This window comes from Phoenix dactylifera, chromosome 4 (assembly GCF_051530095.1).
Source record: "Phoenix dactylifera cultivar Ajwa chromosome 4, Ajwa_hap1_PhDact_Kaust_v1.1, whole genome shotgun sequence".
NCBI classification, from domain to species: Eukaryota; Viridiplantae; Streptophyta; class Magnoliopsida; order Arecales; family Arecaceae; genus Phoenix; species Phoenix dactylifera.
Genome location: NC_143193.1, coordinates 50,355,604 through 50,373,754, shown reverse-complemented (window position 1 = coordinate 50,373,754; position 18,151 = coordinate 50,355,604). Strand labels below are relative to the sequence as shown.

Below are 18,151 nucleotides of genomic sequence, written 5' to 3'. Positions count from 1 at the left end.
TTTCACAATGTAAATGTCAACAAATTCAATCAAAGTAAAGAACAATCAGTAGACCTGTTGCTTTCCCTTTGCTCTTTCTCATGTCTGCACAACTATAATTTATAAGTCTAAAATTAGTTATATTAGCATTCATAAATATGCATGTTGTATTTTAATCTTCCTCAGCCTCATGCTCCTCTTCCTCAGTTTGTTCATCTTCAAAATCTTCTTCTTCATCCTCAAGATCCTCTTCCATTTGGTTAGTTGTCAACTCAATTTCTGCTGCATCAATATCTTCTGCATCTCTATTAACACCAACCAAAATGTCTGGGTCATCAAGCTCATCTGTCATCGAGATTGGGGTAGGAATCCTGTAGTTTTCTTCTTGATAAAAATCAGAAAAATTTTCTTCTGTCCCACTAGGAAGGAACCTACCTCTAGCTTTTGTCTTAATTACTGCCCACCACAATCTTCGATTCTTCTTCTTACCTGGGTAACCAGTATAGAACACCTGATGTGCTTGTTGAGCTAATACAAACGGATCATTGGTTGGAAGTCTTAGTTTGTAATTGATCTCAACGAGGCCATGTTGAGGATGCACTTTCATACCCTTATCTCTGTCATACCAGTCACATTTGAATAACACTACTTTATTACCAATCCCAAAATAGTCTAACTCGATAATGTCAACCAACATCCCATAATAGTCACTCTCAAAGTCATTGTAACTGCTTCCCTTAATGCACACACCACTGTTGAAGGTTCTTTTATCCTTTCCATATTCTTTGGTGTGAAATCTGTACCCATTCACAAAGTAGCCTTTATAACATTTAACTTTATTCCCAGGGCCATATGATAGGTCCTTTAAGCACCCATCAACATGATTTTTACTGTCATTAACCTAGCATGATAAAAATAATATCGTAAGAATAAATCAAGTGAAAGTCTAATTTATTATTATATTTATGAATTTACAGCTCACATATGATCTAAACCAAGCCGGAAACTCCATTTCGCGTCGTCTTTCCAAATCAATTTGGCTTATATTTGGACAAGATTGCCGGATATAATCATCAAAATACCTACAAGACAAAAGCTATAATCACATATATTGTACTCCATATGCATTTTTAAGCATGATTATAATTAAGTACTTGTGTAACTTACTTTCCAAAAGGTTGAACCTCCACACAATTAAGAAGAACATATAACTCAGCAGCATTAAACTCCTGAGTAGGCAAATGCCTTGCAGAAGGTTTTCCAAAAGGTCGACCTTGATGAGTAAAAATGGATAGACAATCCACGAGATCAAACTCCCCTTCATCTTCATTACGGGGAACTTGATTTAACCTCGTTTGTATAGAAGGCTCAAAATAATGCGAACAGAAAGTTGATATTTCTTCTATGATGTAAGCCTCGACAATAGAACCTTCAATCGATGCTCGATTCTTTACCTTCTGCTTTATATCATGCATAAGCCTATAAATAAGATTAATATGTTAATTTCTCAAATTTAATGGATACAAAGAAACTATATTAATGGATTTACAGAAATTGTTACCTTTCAAAGGGGTACATCCATCTGTACTGCACGGGCCCCCCAACCTTAGCTTCATAAGCTAGATGAACAGGTAAGTGCTCCATTGAGTCAAAAAATGCAGGAGGGAATATCTTCTCAAGTTTGCAGAGAGTTACCACAATATTTTTCTCAAGAACCTCCATATCTTGGACACGCAAAGTTGTGCTGCATAAATCTCTAAAGTAACAGCTTAAAATCCATGAACTTTACATAATCCCAACCCATCAACCCTCAAAATTACAACAATAATCAGTGAAGCAGTCTAAATATATGCAAACCATTGGTAGGGCTAACAAATGTGTCAGAATAAAAATGCATAATATTAAGGAGCTCCTCAAGTACAACATTATTTTTGTCTATTTTAGCAACAGTAAATTCGACACAGTGCCCATATCATGATTTACCCAACCAAGTGATGTGTCCAAGTATCATAATAAAAGCAGCTACTCAGATATATCAAAGTTTCTTTCGTCTATTTTAGCAAAAAAAAAAAAATCCCTCCTCTCTTTCTCTGTCTCCCGTCTCCACCCAAAACAAAACCACTGTCCCCACTCCCCACTCTCCCACTGTTCCGAGCTGTCTCGCTGCCCCACCACCTCTCTCTCTCTCTCTCTCTTTCTCTCTCCGGGCTTGGGCAAAATCTACCGGGATCGAGCTTGAAGAGGAGGAGGAGGAGGAGAAAACTCTTACCGGTGACTGTGAGTCGGTGACCGGAGCCGCGGAGGTTGCCGTCCGGGGGAGAAGGACGCGAAGAGCCGCCGGCCGGTCGTTGAAGAGGCGACGACACCGAGAGGAGGCGGCTATCAGGCTCTCAGCGAGGGAAAAGGGGGGGCGGGGGCGGCGGCGGCGGCGGCTCTCAGCGAGGGAGGGGAGGCCGCGGTGGCGGCTCTCAGCGAGGGGGTGCGGCGGCGGCTCTTAGCGAGGGAGGGCGGCGACGGCTCTCAGCGAGGGAGGGGGGCCGGCGGCGGCGGCTCTCAGCGAGGGAGGGGAGGCAGCGGCGGCTCTCAGCGAGGGAGGGGGGGTGCGGCGGCGGCTCTCAGCGAGGGGGTGCGGCGACGGCTCTCAGCGAGGGAGGGCGGCGACGGCTCTCAGCGAGGGAGGGGGGGCGAGGGAGTGGGGGGGGGGCGGCTGCTCTCAGCGAGGGACGGGAAGGGAAGGGAAGGGAAAGGTTAGGGTTTTGGTATTTAAGTCGGTTTGCAAGCCAAATTGTATATAGGCTGATTTGGGCTAAATCGTGATTTGGGCTAAATCGGTTTGCAAGCCAAATTTCATATCAAATTTTTTTATTATTTATAAGGCTGATTGGATGGGACTTGCAAGGCAAAAATATTTTTGAACTATAAAGTATGGTAAAAAAATTCTATAAAGCAGGAAACTTGCAATAGGGGTGCAAATGGGTCATGGCCGACACCATGAGATTTTAAAATGAGAAGAAGAAATTTGAGTTTTATAGAGAGCGATTGGAATTTGGATTATCGAAGAAATTTGGGCGGAACGGCGGGCACACTTAGTTTCATTTTGGATATTCCTCCTTTTATTTTTTCTTTTAATTTAGGTTTACTCAAAAATAATATTTTTAATATTTTTGGAATTAAAAATTAAATTTGGTGACAGAAATTTTTGTCAATAATCTGTTACTGCCAAAAATAATCTTTTAAAAATTTATAAATACTAGGGTTACTATATTTGTGACGGCTGCATTTGTCACTGTCTGGTTGCAATTTTGGTTATCATATTGCTGACAGATACCCCGTCACTATGATGGTCACTAAGGTTTGGCGCCCATCCTACCCGCGCATTCTATGACCGGTCTGTCACTAAACGGTCACTAAGTTTACACCACGGTGACCAAATTTCTGTCGGTCACTAATCCGTCACAAATAGTAACTGATAACGGTCCGTCACTAATTTTCCGTCACTATACGCGTGTTTTCTGGTAGTGATGGGAGAGAGGAAGTGTGACATACAAGAGGTCATGCAATATGAAGAAGATGATCTATAATGACAGGAGGTCAAACAAAGGTCTTTTTTTTAAAAAAATTTTCAAAAGTAGGAAAGGATAGCTAGCACACCAATTAGTTTGGTAAGCTAAACTAGTCTCCACCTTGAAATGCCCACTGTCCAACTAATATCTTTTGCAGCAAAGATAAGAGATATGATAATTCAAGAATATCCTATAGAAAGATGATGAATATATATATGTACACTAGCCTCTTATAAAACTAATCAAAGTTGACCATCATATCCCCTTTAATCCTAAGCTACATAGATGTAAAGTCTTGACAAGGGTCAGGTAAAGTAGTCCTTAGTTCCTCCTAATACTCCAAAGAAGATGATGATCAATAAAAATGACTGAATTAGTGTCAACATCATGATGGCAGCAAAATATAGTCTTAGCAATCATAAGCAAAATCACCAAGGAAGCAATTTCTAACCTAGATATGTCAACCCTCTAAATTTTCCAAGATGAATAGATTTTGATGAGAAATTTTTTTTTTCAGGATGGAACCTTCTTGCCTCAACTAATATTAATTTGATCATAATTGAGTCAAGTCTCGTTTCAACCCTCCCTAACATATGAGTTACCATGTGATAGATAGATCATTCATGCGACTCAAAGATAAAGTTGTGCATGTTCGAGTTGGGTTAGTTTGAGAAATACTTGAAACCAAACTGATTTAAATTAGTTTCCTAAAATTAAAATCGGAACCGAAACGACCATCTTCAAAAATCCCTTAGAACTAACTCAAAAAATCTGGTTTGGTTTGGTTCGGTTCGATTTATTGGATTGATGTTCAATGAGCTGGGCTAAATAATTAACTAAATCTAAACATAAAAAAATTTATTATATATATAATAAAAAAATAATTTTTTTATTATGTATACATTTGTCAGGTCGGGTAGGTTTAAATCGATTTTCTAAAAACTCAAATCGAAACCAAACCGAATTTTTTCGGTCTAAAACTTTCTCAAATTGAAACCAAACTGAATTAAAAGAGAAAAAAAGGTATAAACCAAATCAAAGAAACCAATTCGATTTAGGTTCGCAATTTCAATTGGTTTTCCGCACACCCCTACTCAAAGAAGATCATAAGATGATTTCACCACAAGACCCCTAACCTTATGGCAACCCACCCTTGACACAATGTCGGCAAATGTTTGCCGACTTCACATAAGAAGTCATGTCTTATTTTGGCATCTTAGTGCAGACTTTAGGGATGTGCAAAAGATCGGCTGAATCGCGAACCTAATTCAAACTAATTTTTTCAGTTGGGTTTATATCATTTTTTTTAAATTTGGTTTGGTTTTAGTTTGAGTAAGTCTTGAACCAAAAAAACTTGATTTGGTTTCGATTTGAGTTTTAATAAAATCGATTCAAACCGATCTGATCCGACCGAATCCGCCCTATGTGTATATATATAAATATATATTATATTCAAATCAATCCAACCCTATCTGACCCATATATGTCTACATGTATACATTTTAATTTTTTATATTTTTATATATAATATAGAATATCAATCCGGTAAATTGAATTAAATCAAACTGAATTTTTTGGATTAGCTTCAAATAATTTTGTAGGTGGTCGGTTCAATTTTTATTTTAATTTAAAAAAATATTTAAAACAATTTGATTTTAGGGTTAGCTCCAAACCGATCCGAATCGGATTCATTGCTCCCCCGTCGGGGACTCCGCGTTGGTATTATTTACAACTTGATTTCTCTCCTATTCAGAAACTAGAAGGGAGAAAAAAAAAAAAGAACAAAAAAATTGAAACGAGATTAAAGCAGCGGTCTTTTCGATCTGAGGAGGAACGAAGAGAGCGAGAGCCCGAACCATGTGGAAATGGCTCAGTATCGGCAAGCAGGAGCGGAGAGGTTCTTGGTCCGGATCCACCACGACCCCGCTGCCGACCTCCGCCTACCCCACCACAAGCCCGCCCGGATCCGCCGCTCCGGCAAGCCCCACCGCCGCCCCTCCGCCGTCACCATCCTCGCCCTGACCCTCGCCCTCGCCCTCTTCGTCGCCCTTCTATCTTCCCGCATCTTCTCCCGTCGAAAAGGTCCCCCCTTTTACCCCAAATCTTCCTCCTCTCTTTGATCTAGTCTCATTGTTTGTTTGAATCTGAGCAGAAACTGGAGGGAAATTGGACGCTGTTGATGATGGTGCTGGCGGGAATGATGTGAAGAGCGATTTGGAATTCCGACCCCGATCCAATCGTTCTTCAGGGTACTCTAAGGAGCTCAAGTTCGGCCACGGCTCCGGCACGAGCGGCCGGGATTCGAGGTATTGGGACCGGGACGACAGGCGCCGGGACCAGGACTACAGTGAGGAGAAGGGCAGTAGTGTTAAAAAAGATCATATCTTGGAGGGGAAAAGGGGTGCAAAAGGGCAGATTTTTGCCAAATATCGTCAGGATAAGCTTGATGAGAAGCGAGATGGAGGAAGATTGTATAATAAGGCAAGGCTGGCCGAGCTGAATTCTTATAAGCAGGAGTATGAGGCCTCCCTGAAGAATAATGGGGATAATGGAGTGAAAGATGTTGATCCTGATGATGAGTATGATGATGGTTTAGATGTGTTGGATGATCATGATGATGTGGAACATGATAACGGGGTTCATCGCGATGATAGTCGTGATGGTCAAATGGTTGGAATCAAGAAAGTTGCATTCTTGGATGCAGGTGAGAAAGGTTCTGCTGAGGTTTTGGGAAGCATTGGTCGTGGGAGTAAGTTGGAACAGGGCCATACATCTAGTTCTGGGAAGAAGTCGGGCTCGAAGAAAAAGCCGAAGCACCGCAAATCTTCTAGTGAGTTTTTATTTTCTTCACTTATGTTTGAGCTCTAATTTCTCATTGTGCCTTGAACTTTAAGTTTTAAGGAAAATGAATTCTTTTAGAACAAAGAAAGAGGGGAAAGGCCAAATCTGCATTCATGCTTTACGAAATACAACTAAGACAATATATGGTAACTTATATTGTTGGCTATACTTCTGTTAACTAGAGGTCCCAGACTAGAGAAAAGGATATCAATGACCAATGGATTGAGCCTGTCACTTTTGCTGACTTGATCTGTTGGAAGCCTGTGTTTTGGAGGGGGTTCACGACATAGTCCTTTTTGCTCTACGCAACAGTCTGTGTAGAGTTCGCATTAATAAGATTACAAGAGGCAATCTTCCTTATGTATTGGGCTGTTAAACTGGTTTCTCACTTCTGATCTGCTTAAATAAGGGTTCTTTTAGGTATCTTGGTTGCAACATGACTCCCATCATGGCAATTAGGTTAACTAAAATAGTAAGCAATCTCATGATTCAACCTGCAACTTATAAGAGATCCTGTATCTGGTTAATCTGTCTCTAAAACAGCTTAATCTATAACTGGAAGCTATGCTGAAGAAAGGATCTAAGATGTAGAGAGAATAGTATACAGCCATCATGTGGGCGTATCATAGAAATGTATCAGTATGTAGGTCCATGCTCCCATTAATAGTCAGTGAGTAATTGGAAATAACCTTGGACCAAATTATCAAAATAAAAAAGAAACAATAATTTCTGATAGAATTGAAAGCATGGAAATCTGTTGTTGCAGATATTTATTGCTATTTCAGATCTTTGAGAAGCTTGTCACTAGGTGATGGAACAATTAAAATAAGGTCACACGGACAACAGAAGCATGCACATGTGAACTAAATTAGTATGTAGGTCACACACAGAAGGGGCGGGAAGAGAGAGAGAGAGAAATCTACCAGTAGTCTCTTGGCCAAAATTTTATCATTTTAAATATACGATGAGCAATCTAAATGAATAATAAACACCATATGTCATGATGATAGCAGAATGAAGATGTTTTAGATTTTGCATCATGGGAAGTTGAAATGGATGGTTCAATTGAAGGATTAAGGTGATTTATTCTAATTTATTTTTTAGAGCTCTCCAATCCCACTGAATTTTGAACCATGTACTTTAAGATGCGTATATCTAGATCGATGGAAGGAGTGGAGTAATATTTAGTTAGACAAATGGCGAGACCTTTAAAAAACCATATCAGAATATATAGGAAATCATATACGGGAAGAAAAGAAAATAAATGAAAAATAATGTGACCAACAAATATCATCCAACTTGTTGCCAAGGAAGAATGGACAACAACATAGATTTCCAATATCTTGATAAATTAGAAAGGGAACATCTGGAAAACATACTCTTTCAAAATCTAATAAGGAAACCTAGTTTTAGTTCCAGTATGTTTTAGTGGTGGACTAGGCATGTGAAGGGTTTAGACCACATATTTGGGCAGTGAAGGGGCTTATTCTGTCAACCTTTTTTATTTTTATAAACTGACATGACCCAAGTGTAGCATTGGGTAATATCTGGGGTTTTTCAAGATCTTTGTTCATCAGACTACTTGTTACATAGTTGACTCTCTTATGGATACTCAATATAGTTCTTAATGAATACTTTATACCTACCTCATTTTTCCTTATTTTGTGAGGCTTTTGTTTCACAGTTATCTTTTGCTATGGGGCCGTCCTATTTTCTATAGCTAAAGCCACAAATTTCTATAATTTTCTTTAACTACCAAGACACACTGTCTATGTAGAAATTGTTACATTAAATGTTTCCTTCTGCATTCTCATCTAGAAACTTTTGGTTATATTTTTATGTTTTATATGCATTGGGGATTATTCTTCTTTTCATAATTTTTTGATGTATCCTTCATCTAAATTTATTTTTGTTCCAGTGACTGAAACTCCATTGCAAAAAATGTCATAACTAATAATATTAATCTCATAATCCACTGGATTGACCCTCTTTCAACAACATTATTTTTCTTTAACTAGAGTTTCCATCTGGGAAATCTTATGATAGTAAACTATTAGCACCATAATGTGTTAAGATTATTAGAAAGAAATCCATATGGTTTTCATGAGTTATTTCTGACTGAACAAGAGAGTGTCATCAAGTAATGTACTTCAAATGTCTATAATTGCCATGTAATAATACAATTTTGAAGCTTCCAATATTGCCCTTTATCTCTGCCTCCTCAATAAATCTTATGAATATTATCTGTGCATCTTCTTATTCTTCTTCTTCCACATGAACTTTATGAAGAAATAAAAGCAGCCCATGCATACATAACCCAATCAAAAAACTAAATCCTATGGATAGCCCATTTAAATATTATCTTCCTCAGTTACTCAACTTGAGTCTTTTCTACTACATGTTTAATGCATATGCAATAATTCCAATGACTAAATAGCATCTGCATTAAATTGTATGAGAGAGAATCAAGCCAACCTCCCTTCTGTAAATTACTTAAAAGAGATGCATCATTTTATAAATGGTGTGAAGCTGCTTAATAATAATACCTCAAAACTGCAAAGCATCCACTAAGCCTGCTATAGAATCCTTTTGGCTACATGCATGTCAATGTATTTATTGTGGGGCTTTGCTAATGTAGAATTTTCACAGTAGAATCTGCTTACAGTGCTTATAGTCTTGCATTTTGTTTTTGTTCCTTTATCAAGGTCTCTGCTTTATTGTGTTTATAGCCTTTAATCTATGGGTGCAAACTTTTGGCACCTTATATAGGTCTGTCTGCAATGAATATTCACTGTTGTTCTTTGTTACTTGGTCCTGTTTTCCTGAAACTTTTTTTCTTGAAATGTCCATCAGGTTCATCTTGTGAGATAAAATTTTTGAATTCTACAGCTCTACTTGTAGAGCCTGTCGAAAACAAGAAATTTGCTAGGTTTTCCTTGCAGTATACTGATGTTGAAGACAGGCCTACTGGATCCGAGAACTGGGAGCCAAGATTTGCTGGCCACCAGACTCTCCAAGAAAGAGAGGAGTCATATTATGCCCATGACCAGAAAATTAACTGTGGCTTTATTAAAGGCCCTGATGGATCACCAAGCACTGGATTTGACCTTGCAGAAGATGATGTGAGATACATGAGCAGTTGTCACATAGCTGTATCTTCTTGCATCTTTGGTAACTCAGATCGTTTAAGAACTCCTTTTGGAAAGATGGTAATTTTTTTAAAAAAAAGATTATAAATTTAAGAGGCATGAAATATCCCATTTATTTATAATTGCCCCCTGCAGTTCTTGTGGCTAGTTCTCTTCTCTTATGTCTATCTGAGTCAGTATAGTCTTTATGAACTTTAGCTTATTTATTGGAGGTATATTTGTTCAGATATTGATTGGATTATTTTTTCCTTTTGAATCATCTACTTTTATGGAACTCTATCGGCAGTCAGTCGATTTGAAATTGGAAAGAAATCATTTTCTTGCCAAATATTATATTTAGTTTCATATATCTTTTGATATTCTGAATGATGCATTTTTTTTCAAATTTTTACACATGAGACTCATTATTTTAGCTTTCACTGTAAAATTAATTCTTTGTTTAATCTGTATGACCTTATTGCTAAATGCTAGTGGTTGGTATAGATTTCTTATTTTTGATAGTGGGCTTTACTACATGAGGTTGAAATATTTTTTCTGGCTGAGGACGGACAACCATAGATTGCAATGATCTGGCCTATATATTATTGGTGGGAACTATCATTAGCACCTGTTTTGCACTTGATAAAACTATACAAGAGTTAGACATTGGATTTCAGACATTGGATTTCTTTTCTAAAATAGCTTTCAGTGCTTAGACCAATCTTCGTGGGATAAGTATGCAGGAACTGGTTTTCTCGTCATATGTGGCACTTGTCTGGGATCTTTCTTCAACGGTCTCCACATTTAAAGTTAACTCGCAAAAATATCTTGTATGCTTTTCTCCTCAAGTGGTTGACTAAAATTTAAACAAATATGTGACATCTTCCCATTATAACGTATGCGGTTTAACCATGTCAAAACCCTAAATACAGATTCTGGGTAAAGTGTCAATTTTTCATTGCTTCAACTCTAAGAGTTAAACTATAATTACATAGAACTTTCTTGTTCAAATTGATGAGTCAGTCAACAAATCCTTGACAATGCACCAATATGATCATTACTGTATTGAACATGACTCACATGTTACCTTTATGATCTGCAATATGTCCTGCACAATCATTTGAATTATTATTCCTAATATTTACATACACTTTCAACTGCAGTTGCAGAAGCTGAGATGTGATCTGCTTAAAACAAATCAGATAAAGCTCAACTGTACTGAAAACTGTTTGAATATCAACATCTGCATGTCTGTATCAGATATGGATATGTATTCATTTTTTGTAAATCTCTTTCCTGTTATGGATATGGATTCAGATGTTGATATGTTATCCAAATACGAACATGCAAATTTGGAAACTGATAAAACAGATATTCAGATGCAGATAGGATATCAACATATATAAAGATGGTTCTTTGAAAAACAAATTAAGTAGTTTATCCTGAAGTCCAGATGAAGCCATCTCCTCTCTCTCTCTCTCTCTTTTAAAAAAAACTTTGCTTCTCTATGTTAGTTTTCTCTTATCTAAGAACAACAGGTGTTATTCTCAAGTATATTACTTTGTTCATATGAAGTTGATGATACTTCAAAGCTGAGTACCATGGATTGTCGTACCACTCGGTATAGGGCGCATCGTACCGTATCGAGCAACAACTGGTACCAAACTCCAGTTTGGATCAGTATAGACCCTATACTGCCATATATCGTCCTGTATTCCATACCGAGGTGTGTACCAACCCGTACCAAGACATATTGACCAGTACTGAGATGTCCCAAAATAAAAAGTGAGAAAAATGATTGGTGAGTTGTTTTAGTATGGATGCATACTTGACCATAACGTACTGAATCAGGAAGGTACCGATATGGTATATGGTACTGAGATTGCATACCTTAGTGGGTACTAGTTAAAGTTTCAAGATGCAATATTCCTATATTAGGTGCAGATTCCTATGCCTTCTTGCCTTTACTCCTATTAATGGCATCTTCATCTTTGATTGTGTAAATGTGGTACCTGCCGACTTGAACAAATTAGGAACTTGATATCTACAATTGAAACAATGATCAAGTTGCAATCATGAAGATTGGCTGCTGCATGTTGAGAACTCTTGTTCTGTCCCTGACTAAAGTAGCTAGATGTACAGCTGATATGAGGCCTGAAAGAAAACATAATATGCTCATATTCGAAGGTTCCAGTAGAGTTGTAATGTAGCAAATGTATATGAAAATTTAGGAGTCTTATGAGTTATAACAGTTTGATTTTCCCCTTTTCTTCATTTTTTTTTTCTTGATAGCATATCACAGTGACTACTTCATATCAAAATTAGGACCAACAATCTTTCATGCGACCTAAGTGAGTCTTGGCACAATGGTAAGGTTGCTCTACTGTGACCTTTGTCTCATGGGTTTACAAAATGGAAACAACCTTTCTTGCACGAGTGGTAAGGCTATGTACAACTGACCCTCCCCAGACCTTGGTGGCAGGAGCCTTGTGCACTAGGCTGCCTTTTGATTCCTTCATATTCACTTAGTCATTCATTCCATTCTCATGTTTTAAAGAAATTACTTGCTTTACCCTAATTACTTCATCCATTTATATAAAAATTTTGTCCACTGTTTTGTCGAGTGATTTATATGATTTCTTTTTGTGATTATATGCATATGCCCCTTCAATAAATCCCTCCTTTAAACAAGCATAAGCAAGGTGCTTGTCGTGCTCATTGTTTAAATGATAGCTGCTATATTTATGCATCAAGTATTAGAGATATGCAGGATTCTTCTTGGAACAAACTTCTTTTACCTTTCTCATGAGTGGCACGTGCAGATGACAACTCTTTGCATGGTCAATCATCATATGAAACACAGGCTTACTTCCTTTTGTTGCTGAATTGAAATTATTAAACTCCTTGCAGATTACGCGTCTATCAAGGAAAAATGTCTGCTTCGTTATGTTTGTGGATGAAGATACAGTGCAGACTTTATTGTCAGAAGGCCAAAATATGGATAATATGGGGTTTATTGGTATGTGGAAGATTATAGTGGTTAAAAACCTACCTTTTGCTGACATGCGGAGAGTTGGGAAGATACCAAAGTTTTTGTCACATCGTCTCTTCCCTTCTGCCAGGTGAGAATGAAGCTATACGACTAGCATGACAAATAATGAAGACTAATGCTTAAGCAAAGTGTGCTTGCATGAGTCTTGGTTTCAAGTTTCTTTTTCAAGTTTTTCTCTCTTTTCTTTCTTTTTTTTTTGGTTGGGGGGGATACTATGTGCTTTAGATGGTTAGTAAATTTGGTTATTGAAATAAAATCCTTTTTTTAGTGTTGAATAAGTCATAATATCTCATATTACTTTTTGGACCTTTAATCTATTTGTGTCTGTTGACCTTTCTATTTCATCTGTGTTTCCATGTTCTGTTAAGATGTTCATATGCGTATTTGTTTGATCGTGATTTAGGTAAAAGCTTTGCTCTTCATTTTACTATCCATATACAACTTCCATTTTCTAATTTTAGGACTTGCAATATCTAAATTCAGGTATTCAATCTGGCTGGACAGCAAATTGCGACTGCAGAGCGATCCTTATCTCATCCTAGAGTATTTCCTTTGGCGGCGAGGTTACGAATATGCCATTTCCAATCACTATGATCGGCATTGCGTTTGGGAGGAGGTGATGCAAAATAAGAAGCTGAACAAGTACAACCATACCATCATTGATCAACAGTTCGAATTCTACCAGTCTGATGGACTGAAAAGATTCGATCCCTCAGATTCCAACAAACTGCTTCCTAGCTGTACAAAATCTTATCTAAACTTCTTTCCATGAATATAATATATGCATGTCGGCATCAATCTGACCATTTCTGCTGTTAATTATGGGCAGATGTCCCAGAAGGATCTTTCATCGTGAGAGCGCACACACCAATGTCAAATTTGTTCTCCTGCCTGTGGTTCAACGAGGTCGACCGCTTTACTCCACGTGACCAGCTGAGTTTTGCTTACACATATCTGAAGCTTAGCAGAATGAATCCTGGGAAACCTTTTCACCTTAATATGTTCAAGGTGCATGGCAAACACTACACCAGCTCAGAAAATATCCAGCTTGTTTATTTTCACTTGTCTTCTTCCGATTCTTCTAATTCTATTACTTACCCGTTAACATATAAAAAGTCAAGCATATCTATTCTCACTAGGCTTGTCTTGTCCTAATTTTTCTAATTCTAAAACTTGCATGCAGGACTGTGAAAGACGATCTATAGCTAAACTTTTCCATCACAGAGCAGAAGAGAAGCGAAATAACCCGGCACAGTCAACGAGATGAGATAGGATTTCCTGAACATTGGTGAAAGAAGAGGAAAGAGTTCGTATGCAAGTTATGTTCACATTCATGCATGTCGCTATGGTTCAGCCAATGCCTGAAGATAATATGGTCATTATCATGGATATGCTGCATGTTGAAGAGTGAAGCTGAGGCTGAAATTCTGCATTTGTTCATTCATCCTTTTCTCCCTTCTCATAATGTCATCCCCTCTTTAGTTAAAGCTCTCTTGCTTTGGGAGGTCGGAAGATCCCGGTTCCTGTGTCATATTTCATTTGATCAAGTAAAATTTTGGCTTGGCCCCATATTTATACCAGTCCTATTCTTGTGGATTTTTGTTTGCATTTTGTGGCAGTTTGTATATTTCCACCTGATATCATTAGCCAGATCATAATGATTTCCATGATCCTGTGGACTTGACTGCTAATCTTGTATCAGTTTAGTGATATTTTTTAAACAGCATTCCTGTTGCTTCTGAAGGCTTTCAATCTGGTCTGGTTTATGGTAGTCTACAATTTTCACTGGAATCCTATGTGCGGATCATTGGCTGTAATATGAACTTTATGTCCTTTTCAGTATCAAATTCCTTCCCTTCCAAGCTAAGAAGGTGCTTTTTACCCATGATGCTTTATTATTGTTGACAAGTCATCCCTCAAATACCTCATACTTTGCTTTCATGGAGTCTCAGAAAAATATATCATATGCTTTGTTGGAACTTCTGCTCTCCATTCATGCCCTAATGAGTTGTCTTAATGGCTGTTTTCCCTATGTTTGCATGCAAAGAAATAATCTCATCATTTCATGATCTTCAATGAAATGGTGGTGCTGTTGCACCGTTTTTCCTCGAAAAATACACAAAAAAACCGATCAAAGCATCATGCCGGTCGTGTTTCAGGAGCTTGGTTCATTGAAAAACCATAAGATGGATAGGTGGTTAAACGTAATTTGGATCCCATTGTGGAGTTTGTGGGAGGGCAAGTATAGAGGCTTTATCAGCCGAGCGGCAGCTAGCAAAGGTTACTGGACTAATATCTACTATCAAATAATACCTTGATCTCTCATTTGGATCATCTTCATCTTGGCCCACTTTCTCCGTGAAATATAGTGGCTTGGCTATTTATTTTTGCATCTAACAATGGACAGCAATTGTTTCAGATTCCAATAGAAGACAGAAGACAAATAAGTTTATAGTAACTACATGAGTTTACATTAGATACATTCGGATCATAATAGGATGGCGACTTTAGATTGTATCGTTTAAACATAAGATTACAGGCAGGAATATTGCTTTCTTTATGCTGAACAACATTTTCATTTTTAGAATAAAACATAAAACCTATAAATATAAATTTGACAATAATGGCTCCAGCTTGTTTAGATATTCATAACTGAGCCAAACCTTTTTCTGCTTTTTTTTTTTTCAGGATAAACATCATACACCCCACTAGAATTAGCTTTCAACACTTTTAACATCATCACATTACATCAAAACAAACCAACAAGATAAAAAACTATTTGCAAATTTTCGTATGTTTGAGATTTGCAAGTATCTGCTGGTGCAGCAAGAATTAATTCATCCCCCAGACACTGCTCCATCCCTGAAAATCCCCAACATCTCATTTCTCCCTCTGATCACCTCCTCAAACACCTCATCCACCGCAGCATCAAACCTCTCCACTTCCTCACTCAGCCCAGCTGACCTTGTCCTCAGCAGCTCAACACCACCCAAGAACCTCTCTTTGTCCTCAACCCTTCCTGCCACCACCTGGGCTTTCAGACGTCCCACCACCTCATCCACCATCTCATGCTCGACCAAAGCCAATCCAGAGCCACTCCCAGGCCTTGAAGTTCTCTCATGAAATCGCCCGACCAATTGCGTGAGCAACTCCACGCATGGCTTCAGCTGAGGTACCTCATGACTGATGGCTCCATTTCCCATGTCGATGGAAACAGGAGAAACCATGGCTGATACGAGGAGCAATGATAAAACTATCATTGTCGTCTTAGCGGCGAGCATCACAACAGCCATGCTCTTCGCCTGTCTATGGTTGCCTCCTGATGAGATTCCACTGCCTAGTCTTAATGTTTCTCTCGTTACTCCAACATCCAAAAGATTCCCATGGACTCTCTTGAATCTCTGGAATTCCATGTTGTTGACATCAACCATATTAGATGAATTGTCTTCACCAAGCTTATGGATTGCAAGTTCTACTACCATGCGATACCGATTGATTCCAGAGGCCGCGGACTTCAGTGAGTTGCAGAAATCTAGAAGAGTTGCAGTTTCTTTCATGTATTGATCAAACCAATCCTCCTCAGCCCCATAAGAGATTGGCAGCTTGGATTTCTTGAACAAGACGAGGAGTTCGACCTGCATCTTCTTCAAAAGGCTCATGGCTTCGACGGACCACTTGAGAGACACCGAGTCCCTTGCCAACGACTGCTCCAGCCTTCCGAGATCTCTAGCGAGAGAAGAACAGAAGTCAGAGGCATCCTCGGTCAAAAGAAGATGCTGGCTTCGAGATAGGAAGCATGGAAGAACTGACCTTCCCATGCCTTAAGCTTGGAAGAATACCCTATTCGTATAAGGAGAGGGAGAAGCTTTGGCAATGTCTTGAGACCTACCTTGGCTTCTGAGTACTGGTCATGCTTGGTTTAGGGGCGGTGGAATCTGATACCTTCTATCGTGAAGGACTTCTTATCCTTTACATGGCTGGGGTACTTTTCTTTAGATTTTTCTTTTTTTTTCCTTCTCTTTCTACAGATGAAGGGGAAAAGGAAGGGCAGATGGGAAAAGGATGAAGGGAGTACCAACATAATATCACAAAGAATACGTGATGCTTAAGAGTTTGATTGTGAAGTAAGCAGGATGGAAAGAGGAGTCACGCAACAGGCAACCTACTATTTTGTGTCTTGGCTTGACTTGGCTTTCTTGGGCAGCAACAGTATCAAGAACAAGTTGCTGTTAAACTTTTAGACACCATAATTAAGCAACCTCCAATCTATTGAGTATAGACTACCTTCTAAGCATTGACTGACCACACTTGGCAGGTCTAGAAGGAAAACTTATGAGGGGATCAAGGAAACAGAGTTCTAAGTAATCTCAAATGCGATGGTTGACAGACTGACAGTCAGAAAAATCAAAGTCACTTGCAATGTTTCCCTTGTTAGGAAATAAGTTCCGGTCTAAGGGACCTTCTATGGTTCATGGTTCTAGGAGCACGCCTTTGTCAACGTAAATATAAGTGGAAATCTAGCATCTAAGCACTAGAATTTAGATTAAACAGCAGATGCTTCTACTTGAACAAGATTGCATTGTAGAACTTGCAGATATGGATTCCAAAGCCGTCAAATATGCAAGGTTGGATGGCATGTACTTTGTTTACAGCCTAGGCTTCACCTAAAGCTTCTCTTTGTTTGCTGAGACTTCATAATAACTAGTCTGAAGTTCTCCTTCAGATTGAAAACTAAGACGAGAGCTTCTAAAGAAATGGCATGCACGTCCGCCTCTTCCATGTAGAAGGAACCAATAGAATAGAGCTAATACGTTGGTCAACAAAACAGGCACCTTGAACTTAAAAGGTAAGGGAAAGGAAGTAAGATAACAAGAAAGCCATTAATTAGGCAGAAGGCTGCAGTCTGTTGGCCCTATCTTATGAGAGTTAGTAATGAAGTCTAACAGGCCTTCAGATGACCACCTTGATGGTCCAAACACAAGCGAATACGGATCCCATGCACGCATGAGGGCTAAAGCACCGACCCTATCATGCATCTCAATGGATACTCAGTGGCTGGGGTTGCATCAGACCAGTAAACGAGCATCAAACCTACTTCAATCCTCTCTGGGTTCAAAACTTGTTCACGGACGCATTTTGCCCAAGAATTATACCGCCTCCTCCAGTTAAAAGAGTAACGTCCAACACCAGGTACAGGTATAAAGAACTCATTTGTTTACCTCATACAAAGCCTCAAATAACGCGTGCAACAACATAGTTGCATAAAAGTTCAGCCATACGACATTTGCCGACTTCACAAAAGAAGCCATATAAGTCAATAACTCAGAGACAAAATATATGCGTGCAACAATACTAGAAGAAACTGTTCGGATGGAGTATAAGAAAACTTTTCTTTTCACAAACATAAAAACAGGAAGTCAAGGTTGGGAATAGGTAGCAGCAGATGCATTAACTCTAAACTGATACAGGAAAATGTCGTTTTTTTCCTTTTCAGAAGTGATGTCTTAGTACTTTGGTTTCATATTGTGATGCCTGTCAGCTAAAAACGTAATTCGAAAACACAGGATATTTGCATCGGAATTTCAGGT

The 18,151-nt window shown here is 38.6% G+C and overlaps 2 protein-coding genes across 4 annotated transcripts; one reads left to right on the top strand and one right to left on the bottom strand.

Moving 5' to 3' along the window:
- Positions 1–5,265: 5,265 nt before the first annotated feature.
- LOC103707490 (uncharacterized) lies at positions 5,266–14,315 on the top strand. Its single transcript, XM_008791999.5, has 7 exons — positions 5,266–5,624; positions 5,695–6,372; positions 9,237–9,592; positions 12,422–12,633; positions 13,047–13,303; positions 13,393–13,571; positions 13,747–14,315. The coding sequence occupies exons 1-7, from the start codon at positions 5,408–5,410 to the stop codon at positions 13,828–13,830; spliced, it is 1,983 nt and encodes a 660-aa protein (XP_008790221.2). The 5' UTR covers positions 5,266–5,407; the 3' UTR covers positions 13,831–14,315.
- Positions 14,316–15,206: 891 nt separating this feature from the next.
- Positions 15,207–16,610, bottom strand: LOC103707489 (uncharacterized). Of its 3 annotated transcripts, none has more exons than XM_026804825.4 (2): positions 16,453–16,610; positions 15,207–16,289 (listed from the first exon to the last, which is right to left on the bottom strand). In XM_026804825.4, exons 1-2 carry the CDS (start codon positions 16,473–16,475, stop codon positions 15,401–15,403), a joined length of 912 nt encoding a protein of 303 aa, XP_026660626.2. In that variant the 5' UTR covers positions 16,476–16,610; the 3' UTR covers positions 15,207–15,400. The 3 variants fall into 3 exon arrangements, with proteins under 3 accessions (XP_026660626.2, XP_017698395.2, XP_088576539.1); XM_017842906.5 differs by having other exon boundaries at positions 16,374–16,487; XM_088720413.2 differs by having other exon boundaries at positions 15,207–16,513.
- Between the last annotated feature and the right edge of the window lie 1,541 nt (positions 16,611–18,151).